At 46.0% G+C, this 15,926-nt stretch overlaps 1 protein-coding gene across 7 annotated transcripts in view; it reads left to right on the top strand.

The window, feature by feature from the left end:
* Positions 1 to 15,926, top strand: part of ABHD6 (abhydrolase domain containing 6, acylglycerol lipase) — a 44,794-nt gene that overhangs the window by 17,871 nt on the left and 10,997 nt on the right. For 6 of the 7 annotated variants that reach the window (XM_081184321.1, XM_081184319.1, XM_081184318.1 and 3 more), the window contains exons 2-6: positions 6,351 to 6,496; positions 8,837 to 8,993; positions 9,995 to 10,108; positions 13,146 to 13,278; positions 15,744 to 15,901. In XM_081184321.1, coding sequence (XP_081040447.1) covers positions 6,378 to 6,496; positions 8,837 to 8,993; positions 9,995 to 10,108; positions 13,146 to 13,278; positions 15,744 to 15,901 — 681 coding nt within the window. In that variant the 5' untranslated portion in view covers positions 6,351 to 6,377. Of the gene's footprint in view, positions 1 to 4,493; positions 4,710 to 6,350; positions 6,497 to 8,836; positions 8,994 to 9,994; positions 10,109 to 13,145; positions 13,279 to 15,743; positions 15,902 to 15,926 lie in introns of those variants that run through there. The other variant, XM_081184323.1, reaches the window with a different exon arrangement.

Below are 15,926 nucleotides of genomic sequence, written 5' to 3'. Positions count from 1 at the left end.
TGACAGATGGCCATCTAACCTTTGCTTAAAAAACTAAAGATGGAGAGTCCACCTCCTCTCGTGGGAATCTGTTCCACTGCCAAACAGCTCTTACTGTCTGAAAGTTTTTCCAAATGTTTAGTCGGAATCTCCTTTCTTGTAACTTGAAGCCATTGGTTCAAGTCCTACCCCCCCCCCCAGATCAGGAGAAAACAAGCATGTCCCCTCTTCCCTTAAGATATTTGAAGACAGCTATCATATCTCCTTCTTGGGCTCCATGATCACTGCAGATTGTGACAGCAGCCACAAAATTAAAAGACGCCTGCTTCTTGGGAGAAAAGCAATGACAAACCTAGACAGCATCTTAAAAAGTAGAGTCATCACCTTGCCAATAAAGGTCCGTATAGTAAAAGCTATGGTTTTCCCAGTCATGATGTATGGAAGTGAGAGCTGGACCATAAAGAAGGCTGATCGCCGAAGAATTGATGCTTTTGAATTATGGTGCTGGAGGAGACTCTTGAGAGTCCCATGGACTGCAAGCAGATCAAACCTCTCCATTCTTAAGGAAATCAGCCCTGAGTGCTCACTGGAAGGACAGATCCTGAAGCTGAGGCTCCAATACTTTGGCCACCTCATAAGAAGAGAAGACTCCCTGGAAAAGACCCTGATGTTGGGAAAGATGGAGGGCACAAGGAGAAGGGGACGGCAGAGGACGAGATGGTTGGATAGTGTTCTTGAAGCTACCAGCATGAGTTTGACTGAACTGCGGGAGGTAGTGGAAGACAGAAGTGCCTGGTGTGCTCTGGTCCATAGGGTCACAAAAAGTTGGACACGACTAAACGACTAAACAACAACAATCATATCTCCTCTCAGTCTCCTCTTTTCCAGGTTTAACATACGTGGCTCCCTCAAGTGCTCCTTGTAAGGCTTAGTTTCCAGACCCTTAATTATCTTGGTTGCCCTCCTCTGCTCATGTTCCAGCTTGTCAACAGCCTTCTTAAATTGTGGTGCCCAGAATTGGACACAATATTCCAAATGTGGTCTGACCAAGGCAGAATAGTGTGGTACTATTACTTCCCTTGAAGTTCCCTTGGACACTACACTTCTATTGATGCAGCCTAGAATAGCATTAGCTTTTTTTGCTGCTATGTCGCACTGTTGACTCATGTTAAGCTTGTGGTCCACCAAGACCCCTAGATCCTTTTCACGGACCAGGGATTGCCATGTGCAGCTTAGTTACATCACTTGAGCTTCTGTACTCCAAGTCTTAAAGGCCATACTTTTGGGGGGAAAGTGTTCAACTGAACCTGTCATGTAAGAAGAATGGTTTGGGGCCTTCATAATTAGAAGATAGCAGTTGGGCAGGAAACATGTTGTCAATAAAAGTAATTGTTAGGAAATAGGGGAGAAACCCTGGTTTATTGATACCTGCAATTTGCTATGCTTTCCAAGTCTTCATTCCAATGATTTTTCAAAAGTTGACATTTCTCTGAACTGTAGATTGTGGGATTTGTCTTGAAGTTTTTCCTGTTGATCTACTATGTTCCAGAAAATGCTTGTTAGTTATATGCTGGTAAAATCTACTTGCATACCTGACTTAAAGCTTTGCTAATATCCAGTGTACTTCATATGCAGCCAGTGCTGGTTTAGAACAAGGATGTGAAACCTGTGACCCTCCAGATGTTGAACATCTACTGTCATCATTCATAGACCATTGGCTATGCTGGCTGGGCTGCTGGGAACTGGACTTCAGCAGCATCTGGTGCCCCACATGTGTTCCACTCTGATTTGTAAAACTGGACATGTGCATGAACATGTGGAAAAGATTTGCCCAGTACAGATCTAGATCTTCCTGTAACTTTATGGCTGCTTCTCCTCAGTACACTTTCTTTGGGTCTGAAGTTTCTTCCATGATCCTGTTCATCTCCTGTAACATCCCTGCTTTACTCTCTCTGAGCAAGACAGGCAGTTACCTGCAGTTATTGCAACTGCAAGCATTTTAATCTGGCCTGCTGCCCCAGCATTTCTGGATGCTGCCATTTATCTTCAGTTTGCTGAACATCCCTTGAAGAAATTTGCTGTGTAGATTATGTAATGCATCCTGAGAGAGAGAAGGGGGGGGGGAGGTGCACTGAACAAGAATCTGCTGACTGCAATGAAAAATACTCTGCACTTATTGGTCAGAGTTTGATGTACCTTGGTGCTCGTAGATTGAAGAAAATTTTGGTAGAAGAAGTGAGAAGAGGAAACATTCAGAGGAATCATCAGGGAGGCAATAGCTGAGTTCTGCCCATCACAAGTTAGATGCATCTCCTGTGTGCGTACATGGTGCCTTCAGAATGTATTCTGAGTTGAGGCTACTTTCAGGTGTGAAATGTATTATACCTCATTTAGCTATCTCTGGTCTGTTACTATGTATTCCCCATTTCTGAGCAGTGAGATGCTTGTAGCCTTTGCTCCATTTGGAAATATCCACACAGTGGCAAAGTAGAAGCAAGCAGTTGCCTATAAAGTATATGCAGGCAAGCAGATCTACTCGTCCTGTACCAGATTTCCAGAGAGAAAGAGAGAAGATTCTGCACTTCAAGATGCTTCACTTTCAGGCAATCCTTAATTCTCAGTCTCCTAGTTTCCACTCCTCATTCAAACTGCAAACTAGTTTCAAACTGCTTCTCTGTTGCTTCCCCAGAGCTGGAGTGCTCACTTCCTGAAGAGGAATTCCCACAATCTAGGGAGAGTTAGCATTGTTTTGTTCCTGTCTATTGCAACTCTCCAGTTGGCCATTCATTGTGATCAGGATGTCTCAACTTGTCACACCCTCTGTATAGTACATTCAGCACTCCTGGATGCTGCTTGCATCAGACAGAGATGGTTTTGATAAAAAGATGAGCTGGCATGGTTAGCTGTTGGCTTGTGTGGTAAGGGTTGCACCAATTGTTTTCTGAGTCTTTTTTGTGTTTCCAGCTCATAAAAGCTGCCCTAGTATCCTTAACATAAATCTAGAGGGAATTTTATTTCAGAATAAGAAACTTCAATGTGTCCAGAGGGAGATTGTTTGACGAAAATGTCTGACATTTCTGTGTTTCCTTAATCAGTTCTGATTAATAATACTTGAGTAAACAGCATTGTGTATTTAATTTCCAGATGCTTCATTGAAATTGTGATTGAGAATATTCACATTGTGAATATTCACACTGTGAATTGCGTTTTTATATAAAATGTGCTTGTAGGTTTGGGGCCTTATTTATGCTCTGGGGAAGATATTTTAGGAATGCAGCTTTATGCAATCTCTGTGGTGGAGAAAGCGACATTTGTTGAATTTCCGCTTGTGATGTAGTATTTAAATTGTGGGTAGAGAACCCACTGCCCTTCCAGGTGGGGTTGGACTCCATCTCCCATCAGTGCCAGAGAACATGGTCAATGGTCATACAAAATGAGTTCAGCAAAATCTGGAGCGCATCTGGGTGGGAAAGGCTGCTCTAGGAAATTCTTTGTGAACTGGGGCAAAATGTATGTGAATAGAACAGAATAGAATACCTTTATTGTCAATGTACAACCTGTGTACAATGAAATTAACCAAGCCTCCCCCCCCCAAACACTCAATCTCATTGCACTCTGTGTGCTTGTCGCACAACACACCAACCCCGAAAATCAGTTGCACTATATTATTTTCCATTCAGCAGCCTAACAGCCCACGGATAGAAATTGTTTTTTAGCCTGTTGGTACGACTGATTATATTTCTATATCTCCTGCCCGAGGGCAGAAGATTAAAGAGGTGCTGGCCAGGGTGTGAATCGTCACTGAGAATTTTTCTCGCTCTCCTAAGGCAACGATCCCTTGCGATGTCATCTAGCGGGCTCAGGGGACAGCCCATGATATCATGAGCTGTGTTCATCACCCTATGTAAAGACTTTCTGTCCGTGGCTGTCAAGCCAACGTACCACACTTTGATACAATATGAGAGGACACTTCCTATTGTGGACCAGTAGAAGGAGGTCATCAATTGTTGTTTAACATTGTTCTTTTGCAAGACCCTGAGAAAATGGAGTCTCTGTTGGGCTCTCTCCACACAACCCCTGCCTGATATACAACGGGGCTAGTTCCCCTCTCTTCCTCCAAAAGTCCAACACAATCTCCGTTGTCTTGCTAATATTTAGTTGCAAGTTATTCTCTAGGCACCATGTAGATACTTTTTGAACCTCCCCCCTGTATGCTGATTCATCTCCACCTGTAATTAGACCCATTATGGTAGTATCATCTGCAAACTTAATAATTACAGTGGATGGATCAGATGAAATACAGTCATATGTATACAACGAGTATAGGTAGGGACTCAGCACACATCCCTGTGGGGTGCCAGTGCTGAGCTTCAGGGAGGTAGATGTAACAGGCCCAATCCTTACTGTTTGTGTCCGATCCTTCAGAAAGTCTTTAATCCAGTCACAGATGGTAGAAGAAAGGTCTAGTTCCATCAGCTTTTTGGTAAGAATGTCCGGAAGGATGGTATTAAAAGCCGAGCTATAATCAATAAACAACATTCTAACATAATTCCCCGGTCTCTCCAGATGACCTGTTGCAAGGTGAAAGGCTGTAGCTATGGCATCATCTGTTGACCTATTTCTCCTATAAGCGAACTGAAGTTTATCAAAATCCGAAGGAAAACATGTCCTATGGTGTTGAAGGACCAATCTCTCAAAGCATTTCATCACTACAGATGTTAATGCAATAGGTCTGTAGTCCTTTAGGCAGTTAGTTGCTGTTTTCTTTGGGACTGGGACAATGGTAGCTGCTTTAAAACATGATGGAACACAAGCCGTTTGCAGAGAGATGTTAAAAATGGTTATGCCGTGGTAAAGCTTGAGAGAAGTTTTGTTGACTGATGTCATAGAAACTTAAATTAACACCTTTGGAACAGGGCAATGTGAGTCTACTGTTTCAAAGCTCTGCTGCTTCACAAATATTTCGTGTATTTACTATTTTTATAGAATGGTTTTCTGTCAGATTGTCATGGGCAGTTTATATATTATAATACAGAAATGGCTTACTGTGTAGTGGATGGGATACAAAAGGAAAGGGGAAGAAGCAGAAGCAGAAGAAAATCCATATGCCAATTCCATGTGTGGTGTCAGCATTGGCATGATCAGGCAAATGCTGGAGCTAAATATGGCTGACATTGGCCTCTTCTTTAATATAATATATATTTTGGGGGTGAGGGGTCTTACTTACTTTACATGGTAAATAGACTCTCTGGGTGAGATAGCTTCAACCTCTGCTTCCACATCACCATCCTTCTCTCCAGTCCCTCTTGGACCCACTCTAGCTCTAGGAGAGGCCCAGAAGCACTGGGAAGTGAAGTCCCTTTGCTTAGGCTTTCCTGAATGAGTGCTGAGGGCAGAACTCAAAACAGGGAGCCTAGACTAGTGCAGGTGTCGGTCCTTCTCTTTCATTGCTGTTCTCTTGCTGCTGTCACCACCCATCCAGAGTAGTGGAGCCTTGGAGATACCTCTGCTTTCCCTGCTGTGGGCTGCCAGCAATGGAGGAGAAGCATTGCCACCTTCAGGACTCTGGGTTCCTCAGGCCCTTTAACGCTTTCCCTTTCTTTCCAAGCACTTTGCGCTAGGAAAGAGAGAGAATAATTAAGGTGCTGTGGGACTTAGAGGGCTACAGGTGGTGGTGCTCCTCCTACATCACCCATTGACTGGTAAGCCTGCAATCCTTGCTTACAAACCCTTCAAATCTGAGCCTTCTTTTGTACTGTTCCATGGTGCAGGTGTTTAACGACCTGGGGGAATATTCACTTCAGGAGACAGTTTGAAGTCAGGAGGTGCTAACTGGCAGCCGATTCCAACTGTGCTGGTTGGGCTTTGCTGCCTCACCTTTCCCTCAGCTGCAGCCTGGTGGAATGAAATTAGTGATGTCATCAAGATTTGCGTTTCTAGATGTGGAGATTTGAGTCAGGCTCACTGTGCTCACCTGAAGTACCAGACTCTGGAGTTCTTCTCTGGCTCGGACCAAAATCTGAGCCAGAGAAGTATTTCCCTCTTGCCTCCAGTACCATCAGAAGCCACAGGGAGAGGGAATGAAAGGAAGAATACCTCCCATCCTTTTTTTTCTCTACAGCCACTGACTCTCTTCCTGAAAATGCCCCCCCTCCTTTCTTTGATGCAGTTGCATTTGGTCTTAGGGCACAAATGGTGAGAAATGGTCTGGAAACAGTCCAGGGGGGATTTGCAAGGGTAGGGCAGGGTTTCAAAGCATTGTTTGTGGTCTGGAAAAGTATCTGTTGCATCCTGGGATATACTTGCCTTCTGCCTCTTGTTCATGATTTCCAGTGCTTATAACTGACCATTTTTTAAATCTATTTTTGCAGCTGAGGTAGAGCCACCAAGAGAACAAAATGGACCTTGATGTGCTGAACATGTTTGTAATAGCGGGAGGCACTCTGGCTATCCCAATTTTGGCATTTGTGGCATCCTTCCTTCTGTGGCCTTCAGCACTGATCAGAATATACTACTGGTAAGTTATTCAGAATCCTGGCTCTGATTGGTGTTGCCTTCCTAGAAAGCCTATGTACTTCCCAAAAAGTTTGCCACAATTAGAATGAATGATCAATAGTCCTTAAAAAAAATAATTATTTAAAAACCAGTCCCAGTTCCTTCAGCAGCTGATTGATTGCAGCCTATCTGCATATGATGTTTCAGGAGCACCTCTTGATCAACGCCAATTATCCAGATTGAGGAGGAACCTTCCACAAATCATGCCATAACGGAGGCTCATCCATGGTGGGGGCACACTCCAAGATCGCTCCCGTTCTGCCTTCCAAATTGGCAGACATGGGATTGCGCGACACTGCAGGATGCAGTGAACTTCCTAGACCCCACTGGGAAACATCAGGAGGGTTTATGCCTCATTCCCTTCCTTTCCTTGCCTGAACTCCTTTGTAGCCCCTGGAGGGGCTACGGAGAACAACCACCATTGAATCGTGGGCATTGCTAGAAACCGAATGATCAATAGTTCTTAACTTCTGAATGAGCAGTAGTTGCAAAGGTTTCCTTTCCTTTATCCCTCTGTTGTTTAGACTCCTGCTTTATACAGCAACTCCCCCAAAAGTCAAAGGTTCCCTTTGGCAGTGGCGTCCAATGTAGCACTGTTAGTTCACAGTTGGAAGAGGTAATTGGAGAAAGCCTGGTGTGCATGTAGAACAGCTTTGGCCAACCTGTTGCTCTCCAGCTGTGCAGGAGCTAATGAGAGTTGAAGTCCAAAACATCTGGAGGGTGTCAGGTTGACGAAGACTGACTTAGAACCATTTGGGTGCACGGAGCTCCTTCAACTTGTCCACTAAACTCGGACTGCCTTAAGCTGGCCAAGCGGATAACGAATCCTTTTCTCATCACCAGTGCTGATCAGATAGTGTTTGTTCCTAAGCCTGCTTCACATATTCAGCTGAACTGGCTCATCTCTAGGCATGGCATGGAAGTATGAAACACTTATGCGCTCCCACCATACCTGTGGTGTTGGGTGATCAAGCATGTAGACAGAAAGTTCACAGTCTTTCCCCCTGACCACCTCCTGAAGGTTTCATCTGCGCATACAGCCTCCTCATAGCAACACAGGAAGGTGCCTTTCACTAAGTCAAACTACTTGTCCATCTAACCCAGTATATTGATTTACTTTATTTATATGAGTGCTTGTAAGCTCCTAGTAAATATGGCAATGTACACTAAAATGCTGTAACATAAAACACAAGGCCAACGTACTTCTTAAAATACATGTATTTTCTACTCTGCCTGGTAGCAGCTGTCCAGGGCCTCAGGTAGAGGTCTTTCTGAGCACCTGCTGCCGTTCCTCCTTTTTAAACTGGAGGTTCCAGGGATGGAGCTAGGGACCTTCTGCATGTAAAGAAGGTGTTCAACTGCTGAACCAACCATAACAGTTGTAGTGTATGTATGTTGTAGGTTAGTGGAGTCGCACGCTTACTCATTAACACTAGGCTAGGGGATCTTTGGCCCTCCAGATGTTGTTGGACTCCAACTCCCATCAGCCCCAGCCAGCATGGTCAGGGATGATGGGGACTGGAGTCCAACAACATCTGGAGGACTAAAAGTTCTTCCCTGCCTTACAGCTTCCTTATTATGCTTATAGAGGGGCTACTAAGTCTACATATGTATGTATAGATGCATAATCTTTCTTAACTGGGATTTTTAGATCCCTTCCTGTACAGATGGTTATTGCTGTGGCTGTTCCATTAATGTAAATGCTGCTGGGAGAATTCTGCATTATCTTATTACCAAAGCATGCTTGTTGCTAGGCAGGCCTTTATTACCCCGGTTACTCCGGCTGACTCGGAGGATTAGCTCCCCATGGGTGCAGATGTCATTGGTTCGTTTCTGAGTGGGGATAAATTGCTTGCCAGGAAGGTTCATCAATCAGTAAAGCTATTTTAAATGCCTAAGCAGGGGAAATTGTTACAAAGGGATTAGAGAGGCGGCTCTGGTTGTTTCAGTAAAGGGAGAACTGTGAAAAAGATTGGCGCAAGGGAAAGTGGGGAGAGGGTCATATTGTGATTTCACAACCTTGTGGGAAGGAAGGCATGGGATGCCAGGGGCTGTAGCTCAGGGTGGAGAGAGTGCTTCACATGTGGAAAGTTCCAGGTTCAATTACCAGGTAGGGCTGGAGAGACTGCCTGTTTGACACTGGGTGTTCCTAAAAACAAGTTCAAGTGTGGCAGTCACGCTGCGGTCTCCTGCAGGGGGAGCAGGCAGTGGTGATTTGAATTGATTGCAGAAATGCTTTGCTCTTGTGCTGAGGCTGCTGCGTTGCAACCCTTCTCCTTTGTCCTGCCCCTGCTGCTGTCAGGTACTGGCGCCGCGCCCTGGGCATGCAAGTTCGATACGTGAACTACGACGACTACCAGTTCTGCTACTCCTACCGAGGGAGGCCTGGCCACCGGCCCTCTGTGCTCATGCTGCATGGATTCTCGGCCCACAAGGATATGTGGCTTTCTGTAGTCAAGGTACACTTCTCCTTCTCTATGAGGAAATAACAGTTTCACCTGGGAGGGACAACGTTCTGCTCTTGGGCTCAGTTGCAGCCCATTCCAGTGTGCCCTTGTCACTTTTCTATTACTGATTTGTGTGTGTATTACATCCCAAAGGTGGAGAATCTGCGGCCCTCCGTATGTAGTTAGGCTCCCATCAGCCCAAAGTTCAGGGATGCTGGGAGTTGTAATGCAGTAACCCCCAGAAGGCCACAGGCTTCCCACTGCAGGCCATGTCTTCCTTCCATCAGCGCTGCTACAGGGGAAGCACCCATGTGATATAAAATCCATATATTAGTGTGCCAACAGTGGGGTTGTGCTATCAGCCATGCTGAAAAAGTAACAGGTGAATCAGCCTTGAGGATAAGTTCAAATGGTCCACTTGGTTGGGATCATGCCTGGCTTTCACCATGGGAAAAGGTAGGTACCACTTTCCTGGCCACCCACCTGTTCAGTGTGGAAAGCCAGCTGCTCAAAATGAGCATCCCACAGTCGTCCCTGTTAGTTCTGTGGAAAGTTTGGGCTGTCACACTTCTGTATCTACTGCGGAGCTACCTGTGCTCAGAATACTCCTATTTTCGATCCCTGTGAGGCTGCTGCTTGCTAACTGCAAATGAATTATTGTGATGAGATTGGGAGGGGAGGTTGCCTACTTGCTTTCTTTGGGATTAGCCTAAAGTGTCTTAAAAATAATAATAATCATATGCTGAGGACATTAGGATTCACGCAAAAGACTTTGTGGTAACGGCATGTGCGCATGCTTCTCCCCCTCTCTCTTTTATAAGAATTCTCTTCATATATTTTAGCTTTTAAGGAACAGCTTGCATGGGGCCAGTGTTAATACAATTCATCCTTTGCCAATGCAGTGCTTGCTCAGCTCCACTTCCACCATGATGGCAGTGGTTGGAAATTTGTTCCGATTTGCTTCTGGTGTGATCTCTCCTCCATCCTAACCACATGACACTTGTTTCCTGCAGTTCCTTCCGAAGAACCTGCACTTGATTTGTGTTGACATGCCTGGCCATGAGGGTACCACTCGCTCATCCCTAGATGACTACTCAATCTATGGGCAAGTGAAACGAATACACCAGGTAATAAATGCTCCAGAAATGACCCTGGAAACGCTTGGGATGTTCTCTCTGTTCCACCATCTTGAGTCCATGGACTGATTCAGAACTCACTGTTCGGAGGTGATTAGTGTTTTGATTTGGAGAGTCTGGGGAAGATTAAGCAACATTGTAAAGAGTGATGGGAGATGGGTTACAGCAAAACCCTGGAGATACATCCCAATATTTCAGTACAGCGACTCTGCCTTCTGAAAGCTCTCAACTTCCTTCCTTCCTTCCTTCCTTCCTTCCTTCCTTCCTTCCTTCCTTCCTTCCTTCCTTCCTGGCCAGCAGACATGCCAGCTATTTACAGTCTCAAAAGATTCTCTTGTCTTCGTTCTGACTCTCAAATCCTTAATCTCTTTAATTCTTCACATCCTGTTCTGTGAAGACCTAAGTCCATCAGTGATCAAAAGAATTGGTTTCCAGGTTGTGAGGTGACTGTCTGTTTCCTCCTTTACAAAGGGAAGAGCTCCCATTTGAAGGGCTGTCTGCTAAAAGACTGGCTTAAAGAGAAAAAAATCATGAGAGCAGGAAGGGCCTTGGCATTACCCAGTGAGCACCTGCACAGCAAACTCAGCCATGTCTGAACCGCCAGGCATCATGGCCTTCCATCCTATGGCAAGATGGATAGTTTTTAAAACTTAAATTATTGCAACTATTTCTAAACTTGCATTTATACATATACAGTCAGCACATGCGACAATTACCTCCAGGCTTGACTACTGTAATTCGCTCTACACAGGGCTGCCTTTGAAGCTGTCCCAGAAACTTCAGCGTCTGCAGAATGCTGCAGTGAGGCTCCTCACAGGGTCTCTGCCATAGGAGCATATTCACCCAGTTCTTTTCCAGCTGCACTGGCTCCCGGTGGAGTACAGGGTTAGATTTAAGGTGCTGGTTTTGACCTTTAAAGCCCTTCATGGCCTAGGACCCTTGTACCTACAGGACCACCTCTCCTGGTATGCCCCATGGAGGACCTTAAGGTCCATAAATAGCAGCACCCTAGAGGTCCCGGGCCCTAAGGAAGTTAGATTAGCCTCAACCAGAGCCAGGGCCTTTTCAACACTGGCTCCAGCCTGGTGGAATGCTCTGTCTCATGAGACCAGGTCTGTTCTTAACCTGAAACCGTTCTTAACCTGAGGTACCACTTTAGCTAATGGGGTCTCCCACTGCCGCCACGCTGCCAGCTCGCAATTTCTGTTCTCATCCTGAGGCAAAGTTCTTAACCTGAGGTACTACTTCTGGGTTAGCGGAGTCTGTAACCTGAGGTGTTTGTAACCCGAAGTACCACTGTATTCCAAAGGAACTGAATTGCAGAGCACGCCTAATATCTTCCACTTACTTTCCCATTTCCCGTACATCCTGAGTTATGAGAAGTTATCAAAGAAGTAGCTTCTTTACCTTGTAGAAATGGCCCTCTCCTTTCTGTCAGCAGCTGAGCTGCTAATATGTGGCCCGCTTTGTCAGACTTGTTTATGCTCTCAGCATTTCCATAAACATAAGTGGATCAAACATATTAAAAAGACAATTCAGAGCCAGGGTCTGAGAATCAGTGGACAGCCATCAAACTCTTAGCTCGCAAGCTTTCCCTCTGGTAAGATGTTTGTTTTCAGTTGCTTTGGGCCTGTTCATAGGATGTGCTGGTTTTCCTGTCTGTCCACTTAGCAATGTCGAAGGCCGCTGTTCTGAACCCCTGGGGACAGAAGCCCCATTTAGCTGAGGGCTAAAATGAAGGGTGAGGAGGGGTGCACCCACAAGTCCCACCTACAATGTCACTGTGGACGTCGGGTGCCTATTCAAACCTTTCCATGTTGGCCACACACGCCCTGAAGGGAGATTGGAGGAATCATCAGAGTTTACTTAGAATACTCCCTGTGATCAGGAGCCTTGTCTTAACAGGGTTTTGGATCTCAAGGATTCTATGTTCATTCCCTCAGACACATGTAGACATCCTCATCAGATTTTCCCTCTCAGCATGGGAAGGTCTGGTCTGAAGTGAAGCTGACTTTCATGGTTATGTTGGGGGCGGGGGCTTCTTTGCACACCCCTCCCCTCTTTTAACTCCACACGCACCGAACATGCCCAGAAGCCCCCTTCAGACCTTTGTGACTGATGAGCAAAATTTTCCTGTAGGGATGAGGACAAAGAGGATGGGGTTGTGTGCACACAGAAAGCCAGCCTGGTGCAGTGGTTAGAGTGTCAGGCTAAGACCTGGGAGACCAAGGTTTGAATCCCCACTTGTCCATGAAGCTCGCTAGGTGACCTTGGCCCAGTCACTGTCTCTTAGCCTAACCTACCTCACAGGGTTGTTGTGGGGATTCAGTGAGGAGGGGGAGAAGCATGTACGCCAGCTTGGAGGAAAGGTGGGATATAAATGAGATACATAAACACTACCCTTTCCACACATTTACTCTGAATACCTGAAGAGGGTTTCGATGCCTGTTTTTAGCTTTCCCAGACCTAGGATAGAATTTGGCTGCTGTTAAAGTTGCAGTACCTGCTCTGAGAGCCAGTGTGGTGTAGTGGTTAAGAGCGGTAGTCTCGTAATCTGGGGAACCGGGTTCGCGTCTCTGCTCCTCCACATGCAGCTGCTGGGTGACCATGGGCTAGTCACACTTTTCTGAAGTCTCTCAGCCCCACTCACCTCACAGAGTGTTTGTTGTGGGGGAGGAAGGGAAAGGAGAATGTTAGCCGCTTTGAGACTCCTTCAGGTAGTGATAAAGCGGGATATCAAATCCAAACAACTCTTCTTCTTCTTCCCAGCACAGTTAAGCCAATCCCCCCAACCATAAGCAACACTAATACTTTCTTAATACTACCGAAAGAAGAGCCAGGTAGGGCACTGCACATAGCCTAACTTCCTCTGGGCTGCCCCTTAACATCTGTTATGGTGCTGAATCTCATGCGCTTTTACTTGTGTGAGTATTAATTTCCAATCCAGTTCCTCTAATCTCTCCCAACTCTACTGCAGTTGCTGCCTGCCCCATAGTAACCCAAGTGTTGGTTTTTTTTATCCTTTCAGTTTGTTGAATGTATCAATCTGAACAGGAAACCCTTCCATCTACTTGGAACTTCCATGGGCGGAAACGTTGCAGGAGTTTATGCTGCTCAGTACCCAGCGGAGATCTGCAGCTTAAGTCTTGTATGCCCTGCGGGTGAGTGTCACAAATGAACTTCGCCTCCTGAGGCAGGAGATGTGTCCACGGACCATGTGTCTGGTGAATTTAAATACTCAGGATGTGCACCAACCACAGGAGTTGATTGGTTCCTGACCTGGTGCTTTGGAAAACAGTCTGCTCGTGTCAAAGGTGCTTTGGCTGCCTGGTGGAATGGCCACCTGACACGGATGCTTTAGTTGAGATTCCTGCCTTGCAGGGGGTTGGATTAGATGACCCTCAGGGTCTCTTTCAGCCCTATGATTCTGTGATTTGGGCTGCGGTCAGTCTAAGTCCCCTTCTTTTCGCCACTGCCACCGCCACCCAATTCACAATTCTGCTTTTGACAGAAGTGAATGAAATTTGCAGACCTCATAGCTGCTCCTGAGTGGCTAAAGCCTGCCAAATTGTAAGCAAATATGTCCAGGGGGTGTTGTGCTGGGCAGCTTCATTCTCCCCTACCCCCATTTTAAAAGTACACATCTAAAACTTTATTTTGGATCAGAATTGGATTAAATCCGTAGACAAGGACACTCCTTCTGAAGGTGTGGATCCTGCCAGATTTCAGAAGGATTGCCACGGGGGTTTCCCTGAAAGGGCAGCCTTTACAGTTTGGGTGTGCAATTGATTAACACCTGTCAAGTTGCAAACAAAAGAGAAGTCCAGGGGTGTTTGTTCTAGGTACCTTGTAAAGTCGATTGTGGAGGGAACAAAAAGGGATTGACTTTTTAGGTAAGATCATTCACTCTGATTACAAGACCAACTTGTCAGCCACAGTGAGGCTCTTCTTCCTGCTTCTCTCCATTGTGGTGTTTGCTACCCCTTCCCACATCTCTCCACCCTGATGTTATTTTTTCATAGGATAACCTGTACTTTACTTTTCAGCAGATGCTAATATGCACCTTTCTTTATCTCCGGATCACTGAGGCACCACAAAGTGCTTCAGGGAGCCCAGCTTCGATTTGTACTACCTCATAGACATCCCACTTCATCCCTAACAAGCTGCCAAACCCTCCAAGACACATCACTTTGGCTCAGGATTCATCCAGCTTAGCTCCACACCTCCTATTAAAAGCTAGAATTAGGCTCAATGTTTACATGTTAAGACACTAGGTAAAAGCAGCATTCATGTGTTTGCTACCTTGGCAACCCCTGTGCCCTTGTAGTTAAAGGCAGGCCTACATCATCATCATTAATACCCTGTTCACCCCCCCCCCCTATTTTAAAAGGGCACTGAATATCAGTCAACCAAAGGCTTGGTTAAAGAGGAACATTTTTGCCCAGTGCCTAAAGGTGTATAAACGACCTTGGCCCAGTATACCTGAAGGAGTGTCTCCTTGCCCATCATTCAGCCCGGACACTGAGGTCCAGCACTGAGGCCTTCTGGCAGTTCCCTCACTGCAAAAGTGAGGTTACAGGGAACCAGACAGAGGGCCTTCTCGGTAGTGATGCCCGCCCTGTGGAACGCCCTCTTCCTATCAGATGTCAAGGAAATAAGCAACTATCTGACTTTTAGAAGACATCTGAAGGCAGCCCTGTTCAGTGAAGTTTTTAATGTTTGATGTTTTATTGTGTTTTTAATATTGTGTTGGGAGCCGCTCAGAGTGGCTGAGGAAACCCAGCCAGATGGGCGAGGTATAAATAATAAATTCTGATGCTGATGAAGGAGCCAGGCAAATCTTCCTGGGGAGAACATTCCACAAATGGGGAGCTGCTACAGAAAAGTCCCATTCTGTTATAACAGACACGTGGCTGTTATTGGAAAGACCAAATCAGTGTCTAACTACCTTCTTCCTAATCCTAATGTCAACACATCAAAGTGCTGAGCATCCTGCAGGCCCTCCACCAGCAGCGGCACCCAGCAATGGTTGGGAAACACAGCTCACCATGAGTCTGAGTCACCCTAGATGAAAGGTGGCCGACACGGTATCCCCCAGAGCAGGCATAGGCAAACTCCAGTCCTCCAGGTGTTTTGGAACTACAATTCCCATCATCCCTAGCTAACAGGACCAGTGGTCAGGTATGATAGGAATTGTAGTCATGAGTTTGCCTATGCCTGCCCCAGAGCTTGGATCACTGAATTCCTGTCCGTCCCAGTCAATGGCCACGGATGATGGTAATTGTAGTCTAGATACATCTGGAGGGCCCCACCCTGGCTATCTTTGCCTTTGATATCCCAAGAGGAATCCAAACGTGCAGGAGGTGCCTTGGTGACAGCCATGTGTGCAACTCAAAGTGTCATTTCACCCTACGTGGCGAACGTGGTGGTTCTGTACTTGGGAGATAAGATTAAGTCAGGTCCTGACACCCCCCACCCCCTCCTTCCTTGCTTGTGACTTTAAGAAATAATTGGCATGTTTTCTCTGGAGGGATTGTTGGAGGAATTAAAGGCTTGTCAAGGCCGCCTACCTATTGCGTTGCTTCTGGAGCTCAGCATATGGCTGTTCTTCTCTTTTTTCCTGCAGGGCTGCCGCCTGTCGCGGAAAGCAAATTTGTTAAGCTACTGTGGGAGCTGAAGGAGTCTAAGTCCCTCAGCCAGATTCCCCTGATTCCATCCACCCCGGAGGAAATGGCAGAAATGTTAAAGCTTTGCTCATACGTACGCTTCAAAGTGCCCCAGCAGGTGAGAAGTATGAATGGCAGAGGCA

The sequence above is a fragment of the Podarcis bocagei genome (assembly GCF_964188305.1).
Source record: "Podarcis bocagei genome assembly, chromosome: 2".
NCBI classification, from domain to species: Eukaryota; Metazoa; Chordata; class Lepidosauria; order Squamata; family Lacertidae; genus Podarcis; species Podarcis bocagei.
This window is presented reverse-complemented; position numbering and strand designations above follow the sequence as displayed.